At 34.9% G+C, this 23970-nt stretch overlaps 1 protein-coding gene across 1 annotated transcript in view; it reads left to right on the top strand.

Annotated features, from left to right (window-relative positions):
- The window catches only part of CAPRIN1 (cell cycle associated protein 1), a 35046-nt gene extending 12534 nt beyond the window's left edge, over positions 1-22512 (top strand). The window contains exons 2-18 of the mRNA XM_007943267.1: positions 471-533; positions 640-726; positions 4220-4458; positions 4551-4633; positions 7819-7956; positions 9374-9426; positions 9504-9590; positions 11099-11254; positions 11342-11450; positions 13857-13918; positions 14503-14613; positions 14833-14982; positions 15904-16054; positions 19426-19620; positions 20326-20426; positions 20829-20892; positions 22448-22512. Coding sequence (XP_007941458.1) covers positions 471-533; positions 640-726; positions 4220-4458; positions 4551-4633; positions 7819-7956; positions 9374-9426; positions 9504-9590; positions 11099-11254; positions 11342-11450; positions 13857-13918; positions 14503-14613; positions 14833-14982; positions 15904-16054; positions 19426-19620; positions 20326-20426; positions 20829-20892; positions 22448-22512 — 1914 coding nt within the window. The remainder of the gene's footprint in view (positions 1-470; positions 534-639; positions 727-4219; positions 4459-4550; positions 4634-7818; positions 7957-9373; positions 9427-9503; positions 9591-11098; positions 11255-11341; positions 11451-13856; positions 13919-14502; positions 14614-14832; positions 14983-15903; positions 16055-19425; positions 19621-20325; positions 20427-20828; positions 20893-22447) is intronic.
- Positions 22513-23970: the final 1458 nt, after the last annotated feature.

Below are 23970 nucleotides of genomic sequence, written 5' to 3'. Positions count from 1 at the left end.
TTTAATTTCTTTTGAAAATACTGCTGTGAAGTGCATTGTGGCTCTCAAATGCAACAAAACTGCTAGTGGTTAATAGCAGCAAGAAGCAAAGGAAAAGTATGGATTTGGAAATGAAGCAAAAGGTTATTGAACAACATGAAGGTGGAAGATCAATGAATGCTATATTATTGCTCGTGATTTAGGAATGTTTGCACAATGTCCAAATCACATCACATCCTATTTTACAGAACGTATTGTGGATGTTAAGTGATTCATGACTATTAAAATTGATCTCTTATCTCACTATTAATTAAACTTAGGGAGGTATTTTGATGTACTAATCAATAGGAATACATCTAAAAAGTGTATTTAAGGAAAGAATTGAGACACCTTCAGAGGATTGTGTTGAGTTTGCCATTTTAGCATGGTTAGTTAAACTGGTATATTATACCTTCAGTATGGATTATGATTCCTATTTTCTTTTAAAATAGGGCAAGCTTGATGATTACCAGGAACGAATGAACAAAGGGGAAAGGCTTAATCAAGATCAACTGGTAAAGATGTTGTATTTTATTAAATATGTTATACTCACTGTTTTAAATGAAATTAATTTTGTGGTTATGCTTCCAATAAAATTGGGTTCTTTCTTTGTCATTTTAGGATGCAGTATCTAAGTACCAGGAAGTCACAAATAACTTGGAATTTGCAAAAGAATTACAGAGGAGTTTCATGGCATTAAGTCAAGATGTAAGTAAAAGATGATACAGATGTTCAGGCAGTATTAAAAATTAGGTTCGTAGAATGTTCTGCTGTTTCTTTGGGTTTCAGTTTTTGCATTACAATTGACAAGCTCCCTGGATCTCAGTTAAATTATCTGCAAAGTCCGACTTAGTTATATTTAAGATGCTTTCCAATTCTGTAAAGCTTGTTGCAACACCTGGAAGATGTTTTTTAAAAGGACAAAGTTTCAGTTAAAACAAAGATGTATAATAATAATAATAATAATAATTAAAAAAAAGTATAATTACCTTAAAGATTTCATTGGTTTAAAAGCTGACTGCATATATATATATATATATATATATATATATATGTTGATGGGCATTTATTTTCCATATATTCCTTTCATTAGGAATTTTAAAGGATGTGGCAGATTGATACACTATACTTTATTAACTCTTGATCTAACAAAGTGCTGTTTTTTTCTGGATACCATTTAATGTGACAAAAGGTTTTGGGAATAAGATGAAAAGCAATGTCAAATAATTTGTTGAAAGTTGAATCCAGAAAATTAGTAGTCTTCTCAATGTTGTTAAATGTCACTGAATCTATTTTGAGTTGAATCCGTTTCAACCAGTACCCCATGTGACACAGGGCTGCTCCATAGGGTTTTTTGAACTGTAATTTTTATGGCAGCAGACTGCCATAGTTCTCCCGAGCAGCCACTGGATGGTTTCTAACCATCAGTTAGTAGCAGAGCACTTAGCTTTGGCACCACAAGGGCTCCTTTCAGTCTTTAGGTATCCCTTATTTGGAGAAAGGCTAATACGGAAATAGAAAGATGTCTCTGATTTGGTTAAATGAACAAACAAAACAATTTATTATCTGATGAGAGACAATACAGTACAGGGTTTAAGCATTCTGACTTTGGAATGACACTGCTTAGATTTAAATCCTGATTGTTCCATTTCTGTGGGCTAGTAAATTGTTTGACCTTTGATGAGTTACTTTACTTTTCTCAGTTTTTTGATCTGTAAAGTAGTGATTGTAATTTCACAAGATTGTGCCTGGAACAGTTTTGATGGGTAACTAATATATTTTAAGGATTTAATATTATCATTACTTATTATATTTGATTAAAGATAGACAGCTTTGATGATTTGTCTAAAAATGGAAAAAAGGAATTTTAATTTATACCCAAGTAGGGATTTGATAGCGATCCCTGTTTGGGTTTCCAAGGCAGTATTGCTGTGGAAGTAGATTATCCAGTCTTCCTTCCCAGGAGTGGCTGGTGGGTTTGAACTGCCAGCCTTCTGGTTAGCAGTCAAATGCCTTAGGCACCATGCCACCAGAGCTCCTATTTAATATTATCATTACTTACTATATTTGATTAGAGATAGAAAATGTTGATGATTTGCCTGAAAGTGGAGAAAAGGAATTTTAATTTATACCCAGGTAGGGCCAAATTAGGCCAGAGCCTCAGGCTTGATGAACCCTGTCCAATTTCTTTCTTTTTTTGGATCTAGGTCATAGGAATCAAGATTACTGTACAATTTAATATAGCATCTAATTCTGATAACACTGTCACTGTAAATGAAATTGTTGTATATTCATTGCTTCTGTTTTATCACTATGGTGTTTTCAGCAACTTTTCTCCGGATCTTTACTTGGCAGGTTGTCTTTTTAACTCTAATCCTCGGCGGACTTTATGCAATTATTAAAAACCATTTTGTTTGTTTGTTTGTTTTTGTTTTTTGCATTCAAAAGCTGCTTCATCCTAGCTCTAATCTCCTTTTCTTAAGCTTTACCTTTATCCCTGTTGGAACTGCTTACTTCATCCAAAGTGACTTTATTATCTTATAAAAGTCTTATATTTTTTAACATTTAGGTTAAAATGTTTTAGGTGAAAGTTTACATAGAAAATCAGTTTTTCCCACCAATAGTTCATACGTATATTGTTCTGTGACATTGGCTGCGATCCCCACAATATGTCTGCGCTCTCCCTGTTTCCATTCATGTGGTTTCCCTTTCCTCTTCTATCTTCTCATCTTTGGTTTTGGGCAAATGTTGCCCTTTTGGTCTCTTATAGTTGGTTGTTCTTTTTCTTTCTCTACTTTAGCATTCCTGCCTCTTCCTAAAATGTTTTTTGCTTTTCTGCCCCCAGCTATGTGCTGCCCCCTTTCCTTCGAAGATTGAAAGTTTATCCATTTTACGAGTACATGTCAATTTTTTTTTTTTAAGCTTTTTTGACCATCTTAGTTTTTTGACCATCTTAGAGTGCTCTGATTTCTTTGTTCATGTATACTACTCACTTGTCCTTTATTGCTAAGACATCATTTATTCTACTTCCTTCTTTGCTGCCATTACAGATTTTTCTTGTTGCAGTCTCCATCATTCTTCCCAGATAAAGGCCTCCTTTCTTCCCATTTCTCCTTTTAGTGTAAATTTCATATGTCCCTATTTTGGTTTCCTCAGTTTCAGTTCATTCTAGTGATGCTCAGATAAGGGGAGAAGGTGGCAAGGGACACACTTAACATGGTTGACGACAAACTAAGAACTCAAGCTGTCGAGTCAGATCCGACTCATAGCAACCCCTCCTTGGGTTTCTGAGGCAGTATCACTACGGAAGTAGGTTGCTCAACCTTCCTTCCGAGTTGACAAGTCTGTTTCACGCTCTGATGCTAGACATGAGAAAGAAGGAGAGAAGTATTTTGAGGTTGGCTGACAGTCTCCCTTTCTACCTTTCCAGGGGAGAGAAAGAATAGTTGGAAAAATATCAATCTTATTTCCCTTTTCTGTATCTTTTGCTGTCACCTTTTTTTTTCCTCTGCCAGTATCCCTTTTCTCATTAAAAAAACAAAAAACACAGTTGTTTTTAACTATTTTTAGTATGTTGAGATACCTTTGTAATAGTAGCAATATCTTGTTTGGGGAGAGGGGTGCAGTGGCAGGTTTTATCATTGCCTCCAGAGTCAAAATTAAGTACTTAAGCTAACACTTTGGCCCCTTTTACATTGAAGGAAATAGTGTAGGTAGGGTTATTTTGTGTCTGGTAGATTTTTTTTTTTTAATTTCACATTTATAGAATATTTATTTATCTTGATCTATACTATTATAAAAATTATCAAACATAAATACTAAGCTACAGATAATGATATAATGAACTGTTTACGTATGTACCATACCTGGGTATCTCATGGCTGGTCATATCTTACCTGTATCTACTCTTTTTATTTCCCTTGTCTGCTGAATTATTTTGAAGGAAAACCCAAAACCATTGTTTCGTCTGTAATATTTCAGTAATATAATACCTTAAAGGGAAAGGAATGTTCTGAATTTATAACAACTGCTTGAAATGGATCATATTTTTAAAACTTTTTTGTAATTTAAGAATTAGCTTTTTACGTATGGTGGCCACACCCAATTCTGTGCCGTTTTCTTTATAGTCTGCTTGAAAATGTACTAAAAGTTTTGTAAAACTTACTTCAGTGTCTTATGTTTATATTAATTTTATTTTTAGATTCAGAAAACAATAAAGAAGACAGCACGTCGGGAGCAGCTGATGAGAGAAGAAGCAGAACAGAAACGTTTAAAAACCGTACTTGAACTGCAATATGTTTTGGACAAGTTAGGAGATGATGAAGTGCGAACTGACTTGAAACAAGGTTTGAATGGAGTGCCGATACTGTCTGAAGAGGAATTGTCATTATTGGATGAATTCTACAAGTTAGTGGACCCTGAACGGGACATGAGCTTGAGGTATAGGGTATTTGATAATAGAACTTTCTAAATGCTGCCTTAAGTTGACAACAGAAGAGGTAATTAATTAGCTATTTGATTATTTTTATAAGATTGAATGAGCAGTATGAACATGCCTCCGTTCACCTGTGGGATTTGCTGGAAGGGAAGGAAAAATCTATATGTGGAACAACCTGTGAGTATCATTTATACTTGGATTTTGTAACTAACAATCTTAAAAATTAGTTTTCCTATAACTTTGTTGGTTATCAGGGAGGGGAGGGAATACAGTCCCCCCCAAATGCATTGACCCTTTCAATTTAGTTTTGTGTATATCGCTGTACATAAATTATATTTCAATAAAATGTATTTTTAAAAAGTTTTCATATTCAAAAGTAATATTAATTGAAGAAAATTTAGAAGTATAAATTCATTTATTAATATTTTGATTTATTTTCTTCTAGTATCTTTCCCACATGTCTGTATGTAGTGTGTAAATCAAAACAACAACAACTAACCAAAAATCTGTGAAGGTCAGAGTGTTAATTTAAACATGGATTTATGTACAATAAAACATTCAAAAATCAGGCCCTGTGTAAGGTGAAAAAGTGTCAGAGAAGAAGAATTCGAATATTTCCGATATATATATTCGAATATAGAGAGCGATAGAAAAGTGGTAAGACTGCACCTTGTCGAAGGTGGAAAACTGGCTAGACCTGGAAAACAGTGGCAGTCCTGTTAAGTTCCAGTTCTTACAGGTTTCATTGTGTAACTTACTCTACTTGAAGCTGACAAATTAGCACCAAATTTGACTTTCCAGAGTTACTGGTACTAGATAACCAGCAACCAGTTGCCATCAAGTTGATTCTAACTCACCGTGACTCTGTGTGCCAGAGTAGAAGGTGCTCCATATGGTTTTAAGTGGCTGATTTTTTAGAAATAGATCACCAAGTAGATTTCCTCTGAGGTATTTCTGGATAGGCTCTGACCTTAACCTTTCAGTTAGCAGCTGAGTGTGTAACCATTCACACAGTTAAGAGATTCCTGGTATTAGATGGGTGGCTTTTGCCTTAGTATTTCTTAAACTTCTGCTGATTCGGTGATCTTCACTTTTGTAAAATTTTGAAACTCCTGATTTTAGTCTTGTTTTCTCTATTAGAGCTCCTTAACCTCAAATATACAACTATATAATTTGTTGATTTAAAAACTAAAGCAAAAAAAAGGATGAGTTAACAAGCTTCCAGAGTGACAGACTAGGAAGAAGGGTCTGGTGATCTCCTTCCAGAAATCAGCCAATGAAAACCTTGTGGATCACAATATTGCATATGAAGTCTCCATGCGTTGGGGACTGAATTGACAGCAGGTAACCGTAAGTTTCAGTACCTTAGTAAATTAGGAACTTTAGAGTCTCTTAGTAAATCAGGGAATAGATTCTTGTCTTGGCTTCCTTAAGGTTGAGTTGGAGAAGTATTTTTTAGGATATATTAAGGAAAAAAAATACCTTTATGTTGTTTTATTTGGAAAGAAATTAAATTGGATTGATTTTAAGCTTTAATTGGCAAAGCGTGATACAACTTGGAATAGATTTGCCTTAAAGAAATGGGTAGATGATACATGAAGTGCTTATATCAGAAATCATCCTCTTAGCTTTTAGCTTTTCTTGTGTTCTATTTCTTTGTGAAAAAGTATTACTAGCTTCTTTCTCTTAGCTTTGCTTCAAATGAGTACTGAATTCACTATTTGAAGTTTGTTTGGAAAGTAATTGTGTGGATAATCTTACAAGTTCAAAAAAAAGTAGTTTGTCAGTTAAACTTGATCAAATTTTCATAAGAATTAAAGTAACAAGAGATAAAGCTTTAAGGTTATAGCTTGCTTTCAGGTTATTTTCTATCTAATCTTGTGCCCACATTTTAGGAATGTGACATCTTTATAATCAATGGAAAAGTACTAATGTACCCAGTTGCCACATAACCCTTTTTTGAAAACAAATAGTTCTTAGTTAAATGTTTGTGAAATGGGAGAAGGAAAACATGAAACATACACAAGGTAGTTTTATTGTAAATAGGATTAATTTTAGAATATTTTATATACATCTACTCACCTACTCCTCAATCAATATGGTTAAGTTCCAAAGACCAGATTGTTAGGTGAAAATCAACCTTGTGTTTGGAGAATAATTGTATCCCATCACAAAATGCATGACTGCTTTAATATGTAACTACCAAACCACTGAGAATCATGGCCCAGCCAAGTTGACGCATAACCTCACAACCTACTTTATTCTTACCTTCACCTCTGTGTTCGTTACTGACAGTTATATGTTGTTAATGTGCAAAATAGATTTTTTTTACTATTGTTGTAAATGTGAAATGTCAGATAGTAAGTGAATAGTAGGTGTAATATGATCCCTCAAATTTTGTTTTTCTTTATAGTGCCCTTTGAGGGCACTACTATTAGTGACCCTACCTATCCATCTACTGTCCAAGGCCAGAAAATTGAGAGTAATCTTTTACACACATATATCCATGGCTATCCACCTTTCTTATATCCTTGTCCATTATAGTCCGTCAGTTTTATTTTGCTTTTTAAATGTTTTTAAAATCTAATTCTTATTTTCTTAATTTTTCTACCTTTCTTTAATCTAATGACATCACCTCTAACTGAATTCTTTACCCCCTTTGAAGTCCTTTCATAACTGTACGTTACATTTTGGATTAAAACAGTCATCCTTAACTCAAGGGCCTTTTGTGGTTCATCTTTTGCCAGTTGGTCCAGGTTCATCTTTTCACCTAATTCTTTGTCTTTAGTCACAGTGGCATGCTTTCATTTTCTTGTATTTGGCATGCTTCTTTGTTTGTAAATGCTGTTGCCTCTGTCTTGAAATACTTCTCTCTGCTTTACTGCCCATCTTAGAAATTGCAGCCCTTGCAAAACTTCCCCCAGGAAAGTTTCCATGTTCTGTCCTTAACTAGGCCCAATCTATTGTGACTCTGTATACTGATTTTCATAGATGTAATTTGTTTTTGTTTTTGAAAGCTCTCCTCTACTAGAGTGTAAGATTAGGGAGGGCATACATTGTCTTTTTATCTTCTTTATTTTTGTCTCATTGCCTAGCATATGATAGGTTCTGAGTAAGTACTTAGTGAATGGGTAAATGTTAATTGTCATCGTCTTTTTAGCTAATTTGCTTAAAGCACATCTGTTCAGTAAAGTATAAACTAATATTGCTTCTTACCATTCTGTAATACATTTTTGTTCTTAGTGAAATTTGATCTTTTTATGTGTTTTGACAGTTGAGGGTTTTTTAATTTTACCATGATATTTTGTAACGTAGAATCTTTCAAGCCAGGTGTCCTAACATAATTCATACTCTTTTTTTAGATAAAGCTCTAAAGGAAATTGTTGAGCGTGTTTTTCAGTCAAACTACTTTGACAGTACCCACAACCACCAAAATGGATTATGTGAGGAAGAAGAGGCAGCCTCAGCACCCACAGTTGAAGACCAGGTAGCTGAAGCTGGTGAGTATTTAGATGGATATGAACTTTGTTTTAGGGGTCTCGTTTTTATTCTACTTTCCCACTTGTTTAAGCTGTAGACTTAACTTATTATGTATGTACATTAAGATTTTTAAAGAAAGTTTAAGCATGATAAAATATTAAGATGAAACACATAATGATTCTTAGAGGTATTTGATATGAATTATCTTAACTGCTTGAAGTATTCTATGTTGTTGTTGTTGTTGTTATGTGCCGTCGAGTTGGCCCTGACTCATAGCGACCCCTCCTTGGGTTTCCGAGGCAGTATCACTACGGAAGTAGGATTGCCCAACCTTCCTTCCGAGGAGTGGCTGGTGGGTTTGAACCGCCAGCCTCCTGGTTAGCAGTCAAGTGCTTTAGCCACTATGCTGCCAGAGCTATATCAGTCATTTATCTTACTAGTCTTAATCTCTATTATAAACTCCTGTTTCTCTTGCTGCTCTGTAGTGTGCATGGAGGCTAGTTGTTGTAAAGTTCATCAAGTCAAATAGATTTTTGACTGACATGCCCTCACTTAGTTCTGTTTACCATCCTGGTGTATGGAATGAATAGTGGTTTGTTTTTATTAGGGTGAGATCCTCAGTAACATGGGATCTTAACAGTCACATGGGATCTTAACACCTAGCACAGCACTAACTTAGTAGGTAGGCATTTACTGAGTACTTTTATGATAACATAAGTTGATGAGTAAAATTATAAGTACAATGAGGAGATAGTTGGAACACACATTTTGTTAATGATATAAAAGCACATGTTCTAGAATCAGACTGCCTGAATTCAAATCTTGTCTCCCAAAAACATGGGGCAATGTACTTTGTAAAGATTTACTGCCTTGGAAACTTAACTAGGGGTGCTGTGAGTCAGAATCAACTAGATGGCAGTGAGTTTTTTTTTTTTTTTCCTTCTGTCATAGGATTATTGTACAGAGTGAGTAAGAAATTGATAGGTGAAATGATTAAACAGTGCTTGGCACAGAAGTAAGCATTTTATTAAGAATTAGTTAATAGGTCGAAATTAGAAGGGGCAATTATGTATGAGTGGAATTTAAGAGTTGCAGATCAACTTAAACATTCCTTATTGGTCCTCTTTACCCCTTTTACAAAGTAGAGGAAGATGATAATCTGTATGCTGCTTTTACCCTTTTACTTAAAAGAAAGGTTTTAGCTTGGTAGCTCTTTATTTGCATTATATCTAATCCAGAGTAAGTACTGTTGGAACTAAAGTATTCTGGAGTAAATGATAAAGTCTTTATATTTCTGTAAGGGTGGTAAAGTATAGAAATTTACTATTAACTTTATAAATAAATTCAGACTATGTGATGGCAACTTACTCACTGGGAGTTAAGTTGAATTGCCAACTTTAAAAAGATTTCTCTTTTGCACTATATTTTTGCCTCTAGAACCAGAGCCAGCAGAAGAATACACCGAACAAAGTGAAGTTGAATCAACAGAGGTATGATATTTATTGAACGCTACTTTTCCCTTTCTGCCTTTCATATAGATGTCTCAAACATTTACTTTGCTTTGCAGTATGTAAATAGACAATTTATGGCAGAAACACAGTTCAGCAGCGGTGAAAAAGAGCCAGTAGATGAGTGGACAGTTGAAACAGTTGAGGTAAGAGTGCTATAGTTCTTTGTACTGTAAGGTTGTTGTCTTTATCTTTAATTAGTAATTTTATAAATCTCTTGAGAACTAATTAAGATTGCTTTTAGTCTTTTGCATTATTGGTACTTATGTAATAAATTCACAAATTAAAATCTGTTATTTAAAAAGTAGTTTATAATTAATGGATATTTAATAGAATCACTTGGCTGATTTGATTACAATAATTATTTCATGTAAAAAGTTACCTGGATTAATCTGTGTATTGAAGTACACAATTTATTTGTTAACTGACATTAGGTTGCTTTATTAAAAAAAAATGGGGGTTCCCCTATAGTAACCTTTAGAAAGGCCTACTTACTGGGATGGGTGGGGTGTCATCTTGGACACTTCTTGGGTGTTTTTCTTTTTATCTCTGCAGATAGTAACCCTTTTTGAGAGTCTTATTTCTGATTTACTAGCCTCCTTTAAAATTCACTTTTCTGATTTCCAATGAACTGATTTGTTGGTAGGTGCCAATGTACCATTTTTGCCCCATAGGGTTTTTTTTAAATTACGATTTGGGTAAAAACTTAATGAGCAAATTCACTTTTCCATGTAGCAGTTCACATATACTTTGTATCATGACATTGACTACAATTTACCACAATGCAACAGCTCCCCTCCCACTTTTCCCAATAGTTAACCTCTTCCCTGTGTCCATCCCTCCATGCACTCCTGCCCCCTGAGCTGTCTCCTGTGCATAAACAGCCTTTCTTTCTCCATGATTATTCTCTCCAAGGAGTGGATCTACCTCAGGTAAATGTTCATCTCATATGCCTGTCTTTTGTTTGGCTGGAAGCCAAAGGTCTGGGTTCAATTCCAGACCTGCAGGGCAGCTAGGGGCCATATAGTCTCAGTGGTTCCACCAGACTCTTATCAGACCAGCAAATCTGGTCCCGCCCCTTTTTTTTCCCCCAGATGATTTTGAGTTTTGCTCCACATTGTTCTTCCTCTCTATCCAGGATCTCCTACATAGATCTCCTTCTGAGTGGTTGACTATGGTAGCCAAACACCATCTAGTTCTTCTGGTCTCATAGTCTTTTAGGATGCAGATCGCATGGTGTACCAGTCGCTAGGACTAGTTGATCCCCCCCATAGGTCTTGATGGCCCAGGTATTTTCTTCTTCAGAGCAGCTTGTGCATTTGAACACCAGCCTTTCAGTGTAACTGTTGTACCACCAGGGCTCCTTGGCTGACTGATTAACCCACTGCCATGGAGTTGATTCCGACTCATAGCCAACCCATAAGGTTTCTAGGGCTGTGAATTTTTACAGAAGTAGATTGCCTCATCATCTTCCTATGGAGCAGCTGGTGGTTTTGAATCACCAATCTTCTGATTAACAGCCAAATGCCTTAACCACTATACAACCAGAGCTCCTTTTTTTTGGCTGATTACTACTAGTTAATTACTGGAACAGTTAGCCTTGGTCAAGTTACTTGTGCTTAAACATCCTTCACAATGTCCTCTCTCACTTTAGGTGGTAAATTCACTCCAGCAGCAACCACAGGCTGCATCTCCTTCAGTACAAGAATCTCACTCTTTGACTCCAGTGGCTCAGGCAGATCCCCTTGTGAGAAGACAACGAGTACAGGACCTCATGGCACAAATGCAGGGGCCCTATAATTTCATACAGGTTGGTACATTTAGTCAAAAAACTACAGCAGAAGGTTTAAGAGTTTATGTTTAATGTAATCTCATCGTATCACAACTTAATTTGTAGGATTCAATGTTGGATTTTGAAAACCAGACACTTGATCCTGCTATTGTATCTGCACAACCTATGAATCCTACACAAAACATGGACATGCCCCAGCTGGTTTGTCCACCAGGTTTGTAATGGTACATTTTTATATGAGGTTGATTAGTAAAGTATAGGGCCAGTGCTTTTATACATTATAAAGTTTGTGAAAATTGTTCTTTTTTTTCCTTTTAATGCTTGCTTAATTTTTGGATCTTCTATCCTTTTGTTTAATAATAAATACTATATTGTGTTTTGTATAATAAGAATTTTAACTATATTTTCATAGTTCTTCTATAACTTTATTGGAATATAGACATAAAAAAATTCATACAAGTGTGTAGTTCAGTGAGTTTTTACAAACTAAACACATCAACACTTAGATCAAGAAATATAACATCACTACTACCCCAGAAGCCCACTTCGTGTTCCTTATAGTCACTATTTCCCCATACCCCTCAGCCCCATGATAACTATTTTTCGGTATCTAACTCTATAGGTTAGTTTTGCTTGACTTTTAAATTTCAGAATTAACCTAGGAATATAAATAATAGAAGAATCTTTCTCTGAAGGATGCTTGGAGGGAGATTTTGTTGTTCTAGGAGAATTTTTGAATGTAAGTGAAAATGAAGTGCAACAACAAAAAGTGAGTAAGGGAATGCTTAAGAGGAAAGGGGATGAGATAGACCAGAAGAGAGTTGCAGTTCTAAACTCTTGCTGCTCTTACACCATTATTTGAAGTAACAGCACCAAATAGAGTTGGCACTTTGCATTGGTTTACTATACTTTCTCTCCAGGATTATTATTAATTTTTTAAAAAAATTTTATTGTGATTTGAGTGAAAGTTTATAGAGCAAATTCATCCTCCATGTAGCAGTTCATACGTTTTGTCTCATGACATTGACTGTAACCTCCCACAATGCAATAGCCGTCCTCCTGCTTCTCCCCATAGCCACCACTTCCTGTGTCCTTCCTTCCCATGCACCTCTTTCCCCTGAGCTGTCTCCCGATGCATAGTCTTTCTATTCTCGCATGATTCATCTCTCCAAGGAGTATATCTTCCTAGTGTAAATGTTTAGCTCAAAAGCCTGTCTTTTGTCATTAATTTTTTTTTTTAAGTCTTGTTTTTTTTCCTAGAACATGTTGGCATTAGTGGCACAAAAGAAAAACAGCATGAAGTAACAGTGAATGTTGCATCATTAATCTTTAATGCTATGAAAGAAGTTGCTGAATTAAAACATAATAATAGAATTAAGTTGGTAAGGTAGTTAGGATTTAAATAAAGGGATGTCATAGCTCTGTCATATCTCTACCAAGAGTTAAAAAATACATCAAGGGTTAGTTCTTTCAGATAGGAATCTAGAAAATTGATAGTATTCATTTTGTGAGCTCTGAGGAAAGAAATACATTATTTTCTTGGCTGCTAAGTTGTGCCATAGTCAATGCATGCAACATTGATAGAACCTTTAAGACCATTTCTATGACTTTTCAACAAAAATGGGTGATTTCTATATGACTGATGAAAGATCCTGTATTATTTATATATAGGGAGCTCTGGTAGTGTAGTGCCTACTGCTAACCAGAGGGCTGGCGGTTCAAACCCACCAGCCACTCCTCGGAAGGAAGGTTGAGCAATCTACTTCCGTAGTGATACCGCCTTGGAAACCCAAGGAGGGGTCACTATGAGTCAGGTCCAATTCGATAGCACATAACAACAACATACTTATGTGTGTGTGTGTGTGTATTTTACATATATATATTATTATATAATAATAATTATTATTAATCATTTTGGGGAGGTGGTTGAACATAGTGGAAATTGTCATGATGCTCACTGAATGGAATATAGGCCTTTTTAAATACATGTTTATAATTATTTCCTTGTAGAAAAATTTGAAATTTTATTTAAAGTTGAGAATGTTAGAATTAACTGAATATGTAAGGTCTTGAAGAAGAGTAATTCTTCTTTGTATTTCTTTAAAAAGTTCTTAATGAATAAGGACCTCTGGTGGTACAGTGATCAAAGCATTTGACTGCTAACCAAAAGTTTGGTGGTTCTAACCCACCAGCTGCTCCATAGGAGAAAGATCAAACATTCTGCTTCTGTAAAGATTTACAGCCTTGGGAACCCTATGTGGCAGTTGTCCTCTGTTCTATAGGGTTGCTAAAAGTCAACTCAGTAGCAGTGGGTTTTTCACGTAACTAGCACTGATTCTTGTCTGTTCTGCTCTATACTTCAGTATTTTCTCACATTTTACTTGACCCTTGCAAAACAAAATGACAGCAGTTGTGAGAGTTGACTAATTATTACTCCCCAGTAAATCCAAAATGCCCACTTGAAAGCCACAATTTTTCTTACACTTCTCATTTTATTTTCATGATTGCTAAAATATTTATTGTGGCTATAGAAATCAGCTTTTAGCAACCAAGTGAAAAGTATTGAGGTATCTCTTTAAGAAATTTGGTTTTGTATAACTATTTTTTGTCGATTTTGTAGTTCATTCTGAATCTAGACTTGCTCAACCTAATCAAGTTCCTGTACAGCCAGAAGCTACACAAGTAAGAGCAATACAAATATTTTTTCAGACTTGTTTTTAATCAGTTCTTGGGTCTCTTTTTTTAGTTAGCATATGAAAAGTCAAGTACAGATTTGATTGATGTCAAAGTCTTCTCACAAATTTTTTGGCATGGGGAGCTATCAGCATTTTATCTCATATTCTCACTTTCCTTGTGATGAGGCTTTAAATTTTTCTTCTTAATTATTGGGTTTTAGTAGTTTATTATAAGGTACTAAGTACAGTTTAATTCTAAACTGAAAATTTCAGAATACATTTTAATTCTGGAAGTTAATGCACATTATGCCATTTTAGAAGTACTTGTGACAAGGACTTGGTTTAACATTGAGCTTTAAAATATACTATCTGTTGTAACTGCTAGGTTTTATAGCCTTTAAATCCCTATGTTTAAACAACTATATGTTTCTTAGACTTATCTATCTTAGATAGGCTAGACACAGGTACCTAATCTTAAGAGTTGGTGGTGTTATTTTTGGTGAAGATGAACACAGCAAAACCAGTTGGTTTATTTGTTTAAAGTCAATTTTACAAACAAAAAGAAACACTGATTTCTTTACCTTTCTCTAGGTTCCTTTGGTTTCATCCACAAGTGAGGGGTACACATCATCTCAGCCCTTGTACCAACCTTCCCATGCTGCAGAGCAGCGACCACAAAAGGAACCAATTGACCAGATTCAGGCAAGTTCTGTTACCAGGTCCTATACACATGATGAAGCCCTTAATCATGAATTGAGTAGAAGTATGTTACCATTAATAAAGTAGCTCTTATTTTTGACCTAATGCATGTACTGTAGTATTTTTCTTTCATGAAATAGTTGATTTTGTAAATATATTTAGGGGTTCTGGGTTTGGCTGAATGTACTTGCCCACTAAAGTGCATCTATTTGCTTTGGTTAGGCAACAATCTCTTTAAATGCAGACCAGAATACAGCATCATCATCCCTTCCTGCTGCATCTCAGCCTCAGGTATTCCAGGCTGGGACAAGCAAACCTTTACACAGCAGTGGGATCAATGTAAATGCAGCTCCATTCCAGTCCATGCAGACGGTAAGCAGATTAATTCCATTAATGTGAGGTGCCTAGTATACATGATGCATCATGTTAGATTCGCCACAAAATGTCTTGATTTAACTTTTTTTGTTTGAGTCTTCATCTACCCTAACTGTAGTATGGATATATTTAATTACAACAAAAAACAACTTTTATTTCTTTTTTAATTACAAATATATGCAACAGAATACTTGCTGGCTCAACATTTGTAACATGTTAACGTGTACAGTTCAATGACATTAATTTAGGTTCATTATGCTGCCCTACATCTTGTTTCATAGTTTCACCTTTTTTATTTGATAACCAAAATTTTAAATACACAGAAAAGTAGAATAACATCTGTGTAATCATTACCTAGACTCAACAATCTAAGTAATTTCAAAGTACATATTGGACATTAAGATACTTTAATTTTGATTCTTCAGTAAGCATCTTTAAATTTCAGAAATTCTAGAAAATAATTTTAGCACTACATAATTATGGAATACAGCTAAATCAGTGTTCAGAAGAAAGTTCATGGAGTTAAATACTTAAAATATAATTTTAAATGTCAATGAAAATATTATATAACTCAAAATACATAGAATAAATTTTTGTAAGTGGTATTATATCAGGAGGTTTTTGCACTCTTTAAAGATTTTTCATGTGCGTAATGATATTTCTGATGCCACTGATTGCTGTGTTTCTGGGTTTTTTTAAAAGGATTTTTAATCCCTACCTCCTACGTCATTATACTCTTATTTGCTGAGTGTTGTGTGAAGTGCATTAGTTGAAGGATATTTTATGATGATGTGTTAGAGATTTTTATAATGCTCTTTATGTTTGTAATAGAACCAACATTGAAAATCTGCTGTGCTAAAAATTAGGAAATTGTTAGCATAAGCAGATAAACTAATAATTTATTTTATTCACTTATAGGTGTTCAATATGAATGCCCCAGTTCCTCCTGTTAATGAACCAGAAACTTTAAAGCAGCAAAATCAGTACCAAGCCAGTTACAACCAGAGCTTTTCCAATCAGCCTCACCAGGTAGAACAAACAGAGCTTCAGCAAGAACAGCTTCAAACAGGTAGGAAAATGAGTGTTATTTTATTGTGTTTTATTGGCATTCCAGCTTAGTTATTGACAGTGTTAGGACCATTTAGACTTTTAGAGTAGCACTGTCCAAGAGTTAAATTATTTTTGTTTTTAGTATAGAACATGAATTTTTCATTGCTGATCCCGAATTGGGTCAAATTTATTTTGTATATGAATTATGTGCATTTGGGAGGCCTTTTCTTTTAGACAACAACTTTTTAAAATATTCTTGTTTTATAAAAAGAGTATTATTACATTTTCCTTCTGCCAATAACTATAATACTCCTGTTTCATTACATATTTTTAGTGGAATTAAACTTGTTATTTGGATCACGTGAACTTTATTTTAGTTGCTGTTTAATTAAAGCCTGCTAGCATGCTATCTGGGAGCTTTGGTGGCGTAGTGCCTAAGGCATTTGGCTTCTAACCAGAAGGCTGGTGGTTTAAACCCACCAGCAGCCACTCCTCGGAAGGAAGGTTGGGCAATCTACTTCCGTAGAGATATTGCCTTGGAAACCCAAGGGGAGGGATCGCTATGAGTTGCAAATGACTCGATGGCAGTGAGTTTGGTTTTTAAATTTCTAAGAGCTGAAATATCTTCTTTTGGTTTTTGGTTATTTAATTTCTAGATATTTAATTGGAATCTCACAAGCTAGCAAACTGCTAAAATGACAGGAATAGTATTTTTACTTTTACCAGGCTAATCAAAAGTACAAGATTTTCTAATGATCCAATTTCTTAATCAACTTGGATCAAGAATATGAACTCTTAAGTAATATATTCTTACATATCTCTGTAGAATTCAGCAATACCAGTCAGAATGGAGGTTGAATCAGGCATACTCTGATAAAAATTTGTCACTTATCCTCAGCTTCTGAGTGAAAAAACTGGGTTTCTTCCTCTCAGGCTCCTTTCAAAGCTATCTCATTGTCCTGTATGCAGAAATTTCTTGTAGAACAGATACATTTTTGTGGCCTTTAGATCTTGTGCTAATATGCTTGATATTTTGCCATTTTTGTGGATACTGTAATGAAGTTAAAAGTAGTTTCTGTACTATCATTTGACTTAATTTTGCTCTTCGTAACAGTTGATTTCAAACTGTTGGTTCTTATATTTTTCTCAGCTTTCCTGACTCTGAACCACTTGAGCTAGATAATCTTTTTCTTACCATTTCAAAATATATATTAATCATAAAAATTAACATTATAACAATTACAGATACTTTCAGATATAAAATCACTCTGTATGTCTTGTCCTCCCCCCCATAACACCTTTACACTATCAGTCTAGGCCAGGCAGCCATCATCTCTTACTTGTGGTCAGAATGATCATTACATAATGTAAATCAGATGTTTCTGTCTTAGTCAAAAATGTTACATACATCTGTAATTTGCTTGTATTTTGAATTTTAGGAATGTGATGAAAAGCCTTTTTGTATAGAAAGATCATGTTGTGAATAGTGTAGTTAGTCCTTTAAGTAGTTGGAAAAGGAGACTTGACTCCCTTCTTTTACTAGGCATCCTCTAGCAATTTCATTGCAAACATTGTATGAACTAATTATTTCCTTGGATTATTTTTGAGGATACAAAGTAAGTCAGGTGAAGATTTCCAAAAATCATACTACTTTTCTCTCTGCCCAGACATGGAAGAGAAAAGGTTTTGTATTTCTGACTAGAGGCTGCTGTGACCGTTACTGTTCTGTGGTGTGGGCTTTCCCAAAAGTACTATTAGCACCTGTTTTTTCCCTCCCTGTGAATCATGAACATTGGAGACATGTGCCCTAGCTTTTAAATTTTGAAAGTTTGTAGGTTCTGGAACTTACTCCATTGTGGAAATGGTTGCAAAGTGTAGTGTAAGCCTTCTAGAACTTTTCCTTCGAATGTGTTGAGTGGTATACCATATAACTGTCTTCCAAGTTGGATGTATTTCTTGCCATTTCACCAACTTTGAAATGGAATCAGACATTAAGTGTTCTAAATTGTAGGCCTCTGCTGATTTAGCTGCATGTAATTCATTCATAATACTTACTAATTACCAAGGGAAATACAAAAAAACAAGGAAGGAATTTCTACTATTAAAGAACTGTATAATGAGAATATTTAAATGGTATGAAATGTTAATTGTACTGTTTCAGCATGTAAGATACTTTGAATTATTGAGGATTTCTAGTGCTAAAAGGTAGGTGCCTTTCAGTAGAAGGTGTTTAACAGTATCATTGTTAAGTGCCATTGAATCTGTTTATAGAAGCAGATCTCCAGGTCTTTCTGCCATGGAACCAGTAGGTGTATTTGAACTGCCAACCTTTCAATTAGCAGCCTTTTTAACTTTTGTACCACCAGGGCTCCTTCAACTCTAGTAGCACCCTTCTACTTGTGACAACCAAAAATATATCCAGATATTGCCAAATCTCCCCCTTAGGGGAGAACCAAAGCCAAAACCAAACCCACTGCCATTCAGTAGATTCTGACTCATAGCCACTCTATATGACAGAATAGAATTGCCCTGTAGGATTGCCAAAGCTGTAAATCTTTCCGGAAGCAAATTGCCTCATCTTTCTCTCTCAGACTGGCCTAGTGGGTTCAAACCACGAACCTTTTGGTTAATAGGTAAATGCTTTAACCACTATGCCACCAGAGTTCCTCCTGGGGGGATAAGGGGTGTAAAAATGTATATAGTCTTTCAATTCATTTGTGTGGAAATATATGATTGTGTGTCCTGCTTTCGAAAGTTTGATATTGTTAGATAATTTTACACCCCCTTTAGCTTGGTAAGGAGCACTTATGGCGTAGTGCCTAAGGCATTTGACTGCTAACTAGAAGGCTGGCGGTTCAAACACACCAGCCACTCTGCAGAAGGAAGACTGGGCAGTCTACTTCCGTAAAGATATACCACCTTGGAAACCCAAAGGTGGTCGCTATGAGTAGGAATCAACTTGATGGCAGTGGGTTTGGTTTTTGGTTTACCTTGGTTGGAAAACAATAAGAACTTCATCAATGTGTCATTTTTCCTTATTGTTAATAAGCAAATTTCTTTAAGGACAATTAAATTCTGATGAAACTATATAAAATGCTTCTTAAATCAGAGTGTGGGAGAAGAGACAAATTATAGTGAGTTGTGCGTGCGTGCGTGCGTGTGTGTGTACATATGGGAGCTCTGGTAGCATAGTGCCCAAGGCACTTGACTGCTAACCAGAAGGCTGGCGGTTCAAACCCACCAGCCACTCCTCGGAAGGAAGTTGGGATGATCAACTTCCATAGTGATACTGCTTTGGAAACTCAAGGAGGAGGGGTCGCTATGGGTCGGGTCCGACTCAACGGCACTTAACAACAACATATATATATATATTGTTTTGTTTTATGATAGTCGTTGGCACTTACCATGGTTCTCAGGACCAGCCCCATCAAGTGACTGGTAACCACCAGCAACCTCCCCAGCAGAACACTGGATTTCCACGTAGCAATCAGCCCTATTACAATAGCCGTGGTGTATCTCGTGGAGGTTCCCGTGGTGCTAGAGGCTTGATGAATGGATATCGGGGTCCTGCCAATGGATTCAGAGGTAAAAAAAAAAAAAAAGCAAATCTGATGACCTTTCATTACTTCAGGTTCTTTTCTGATTTGCAAAATAAATAACTATAATGGAGAAAACATATCTCTCTCTCTGCCTAAGCTTCTTATATACAACTTAGACAGTTTCAGTAGGTCATTTAAATGATAATATTGGGGGTGAGCTTATTTATTTAGGGTCAGACAAATGTCTCCCACTATCCTCTGGGGGATAGGTTTTTTTTTCCCTTTAATTTTTGTGTGTGCATGGGTAGGTGAATCTTATATTTTAAATAGTATTTTCAATGAAGGTTTACACAGCAGATTAGCTTCCCATATAACAATTTCTATACAAGTTGTTCAGTGACATTGGTTATACTGTTCCTAATGTGTGAACCTTTTCATTAAATCTGTTCTGGTTTTTCCATTTCTATTAATCTAGTTTCCCTGTCCCCTTACATTCTCATTTTGGTTTTAAATTAATTACTGACTGTTTAGTCTTACATAGGTAATTTTTTAAAAAAGAAAATTCTATTTTCTAAGCCATTTAATACTCATAAATTTATAGAGATTGGATCAAGATTGGAAATTATGAATTAATTTGAATAAAATACCATGGCATATAAATTTTTCAGTTCTTCCCATGCTTAATAATAAAAAAGCAAAATGTCCTTTTGAAGATTAAAAAAACAAACAATTTTCTTGTCCTAAACTTTAGGAGGATATGATGGTTACCGCCCTTCATTCTCTAACACTCCAAACAGTGGTTATACACAGTCTCAATTCAGTGCTCCCCGGGACTACTCTGGCTATCAGCGGGTAGGTAAAACAGTTTTACTTCTAACTTAAATATATTAATGAACAAGAATAATAACATTGCATGATAGACTTTAGTAACTAAGTAAATTGGCACCAAATTGGTGCCTTTGTATGTGATACTTCTTATGGAAAATTAAGGTTTTTATTTTTCTTAGTACTCAGTGGGTACACATAATAAAGTCTTGTAAAACAGTTATTTTTATCTTTTTGTAAATAGAAACATAAATGTTCTTGAGATTAATAGAAGTACAAATTACAGATAACTTTTAGCTGTGATGCACTGAAATGTCTGGAAGAATGATTCTGTATTCTACACATGTTACACTATAAGAATAAAGATAGATGGGCAAGCTTTCAAAAAAAATTATACTTCTTTTCAATACTAACTAGTTTGTCTTTTAGGATGGATATCAGCAGAATTTCAAGCGAGGCTCTGGGCAGAGTGGACCACGGGGAGCCCCACGAGGTAATATTTTGTGGTGGTGATCCTAGCTCCTAACTGGAGCTTCTGTTCTGGCCTTGGAAGAACTGTTCATAGTCTGCATGTAGGCTACATGTTAGGAATACATTTATCTTTTCCATACTTGTTGCTAGGGATTAAATGAAATGCTATGTTTCTAAAAATTAATCTTGAACCCAAATTTTAATTTTTTGAATGACTTTCCCTGTTAATATATAAATTGTCTTGAAAACTAGAACATTAACTCCTTGTCAGAAAAAGTGTTTTTCCAATTGCAAATTATTTTTCAGGTCTAAAAACCTGCTAAATGTTTTTAGGAAGTACTTACTGAAACTTTTTTGTAAGACATTTTTGGAATGAGATTGAACATTTATATAAATTTATTTATTCCTCTTTCATTTTTGAAACATGCATATTATATTTTAGGGCCAGTAATGCTTTTATGGCCAGATAAGATATAGTTATATTTAGAGAACCATTTAGAAGTGATAGAACAAATTGAAATTTCATTGTCCTTTGGACTACTGTTAGTGACATAAATACCAATTATTTCTAACTTGTAAACAGAATCCTTAGTTTCCAAACTTACTGAACCATACTTAAAAATTATAGTCTCTAAGAGCTTTTTGCTTTGTTTTGTTTGCCTTTTAAGGTAGGAAAACTACTTCCTGTTTGGAGGAAGTTAACCTACTTAACAGTTAGAGCTAGCATTTCATAATCTAAAGTTCTAAATGGTTCTCTGATTTGAGGGCAGTTAAATATTGAACAGGATTCCTCTAGAAATTGGCTATAACATGTATAAAATGTATATTAAGGAGGAATTACAAAGTACTTTGATTTGAATGCTAGCAGAAATTGACCAACAAAAAGGTGCTTTTTTTTGTTTTTTTATTTTTTAATTCATGGCTCACTTGGGAATTACTGACTTGAAGTATTGAAGGATATTTGCATGTGAATGTAGGTTATGTTCTTTCCCACTTTGTAGCATATTCTATGAAAGTTGAGTTAACTGGTAGCTAAAAATCTGTTTTAACAGCATGTAAAAAGTTATTTTATCTGTTATAAATCATTAGACAATTTTGAATGTTATGTACTTTCTTTTTAACAGATTAGATGATAAGGTCTGTTTTCATTCTGGTGCTTTTATTAATTTTGATAGTATGATGTTACTATTGAAATGTAAGTTAGAGTGTACACTAGAATGTAAGCTCCGTGAGAGCAGGTACCTTGTCTGTCTTTACTGCTGTATCTATTCCCCAACGCCTGATGACAGTGCCTGACACATAGTAGGCACTCAATAAATACTTGTTGAATGAATGAATGAATGAGTACTGGTGGAATACTCCATTAGCTCTACTCTTCTTTTAGTAGAGAACTTGAGCAATTTTACGCATGACAACTTCCAGGACAGGTGAAACTTGAACACTGAAGATGTGACCTCTTAAACCTAATAATGTGGTGACAAGCTGCCCACATGCTTTTTGACTTCAGATGAAAATCTGCTTGAAGGCAAAACAAATAATATTTGAAAGAAAAACCAAATGCCATTTTTGTCTTCTAGGTCGTGGAGGGCCCCCAAGACCCAACAGAGGGATGCCGCAAATGAACACTCAGCAAGTGAATTAATCTGATTCACAGGATTATGTTTTATCGCCAAAAACACACTGGCCAGTGTACCATAATGTTACCAGAAGAGTTATTATCTATTTGTTCTCCCTTTCAGGAAACTTATTGTAAAGGGACTGTTTTCATCCCATAAAGACAGGACTACAAATGTCAGCTTTATATTACCTGGATATGGAAGGAAGCTATTTTTACTCTGCATGTTCTGTCCTGAGCGTCATCTTGAGCCTTGCATATGATACTCAGATTCCTCACCCTTGCCTAGGAGTAAAACATATACCTTAATAGGGTGATAATATCTCTGTGGTTTGAAGTGGCTTGAAAAAGCAAGATTGACTTTTTTGACATTTTCATAAAATCTTCAAATCAGCCCTAGTGTTGTTAAATGGTAATTGACAAAACTAAAATATTTCCCAAGAAAGGATGATGGAAGGAACTTTTCCACTTAAATTGGAGCACTGGACATTTGATGCATACCAAATTACGCATGGGCCCTTAATCACACATAAGAGGCTGACTACCAGCTTTGAAACAGCACTATTTATCATCTGGCCAAATGACTGGTTAAAAAACAAAAACATATAAATTGCTTTTTTTTTTTTTTAAAACAGCTGATACTGTATAAGACAAAGCCAAAATGCAAAATTAGGCTTTGATTGGCACTTTTTGAAAAATAGCAACAAATATGGGATATAATCTGGATGGCCGCTTCTGTATTTAATGTGAAATATTTAGATACCTTTTTGAACACTTAACAGTTTCTTTGACAATGACTTTTGTAAGGATTGGTACTTTATATCACTCCTTACGACATGTACATTGTCTGTCACTAATCCTTGGATTTTGCTGTATTGTCACCTAAATTGGTATAGGTACTGATGAAATTTCTAATGGATAATCATAACACTTTTGGTCACATGTATTTCCTGCAGCCTGAAGATTTTTTAAAAGAAAAAGATATCAAATGCCTGCTGCTACCACCCTTTTAAATTGCTATCTTTTGAAAAGCACCAGTATGTGTTTTAGATTGATTTCCCTGATTTAGGGAAATGACAAGTCAGTAGTTTGAGTTCTGATGGTATAAGCAAAACAAATAAAACATGTTTATAAAAGTTGTATCTCGAAACACTGGTGTTAACAGCTAGCAGCTTACGTGATTTACCCTCATGCATTGTTAGTGTCACAAATACTGTGATTATCTTCAGGAACTATTTCTGTAGTAGTTGTGCTTATCATCTTTTCTCTAATTTAACCGTAATTGAATTCTTTTCTTATGGAGGCATTTATATGCAAAGTGGTGATTTCTTTCTTTAGATGCATAGAGTCACAATTTGATAGTGATGGACAGTTCGGTAGTAATTTAGTTTTATGTACTATACTGAAATTTGTGCTAGCAGTTTGAGCACTAGTTCTGTGTGCCTATGAAAATGCTGCTTTTTTGTTGGATCTCACTTTGACTTC

Source organism: Orycteropus afer, unplaced genomic scaffold, assembly GCF_000298275.1.
Source record: "Orycteropus afer afer isolate SDZICR_OR568_19922 unplaced genomic scaffold, OryAfe1.0 scaffold00103, whole genome shotgun sequence".
NCBI lineage: Eukaryota > Metazoa > Chordata > Mammalia > Tubulidentata > Orycteropodidae > Orycteropus > Orycteropus afer.
Note: the sequence above shows the minus strand (reverse complement) of the source record. Positions and strands in the feature narration are given on the sequence as shown.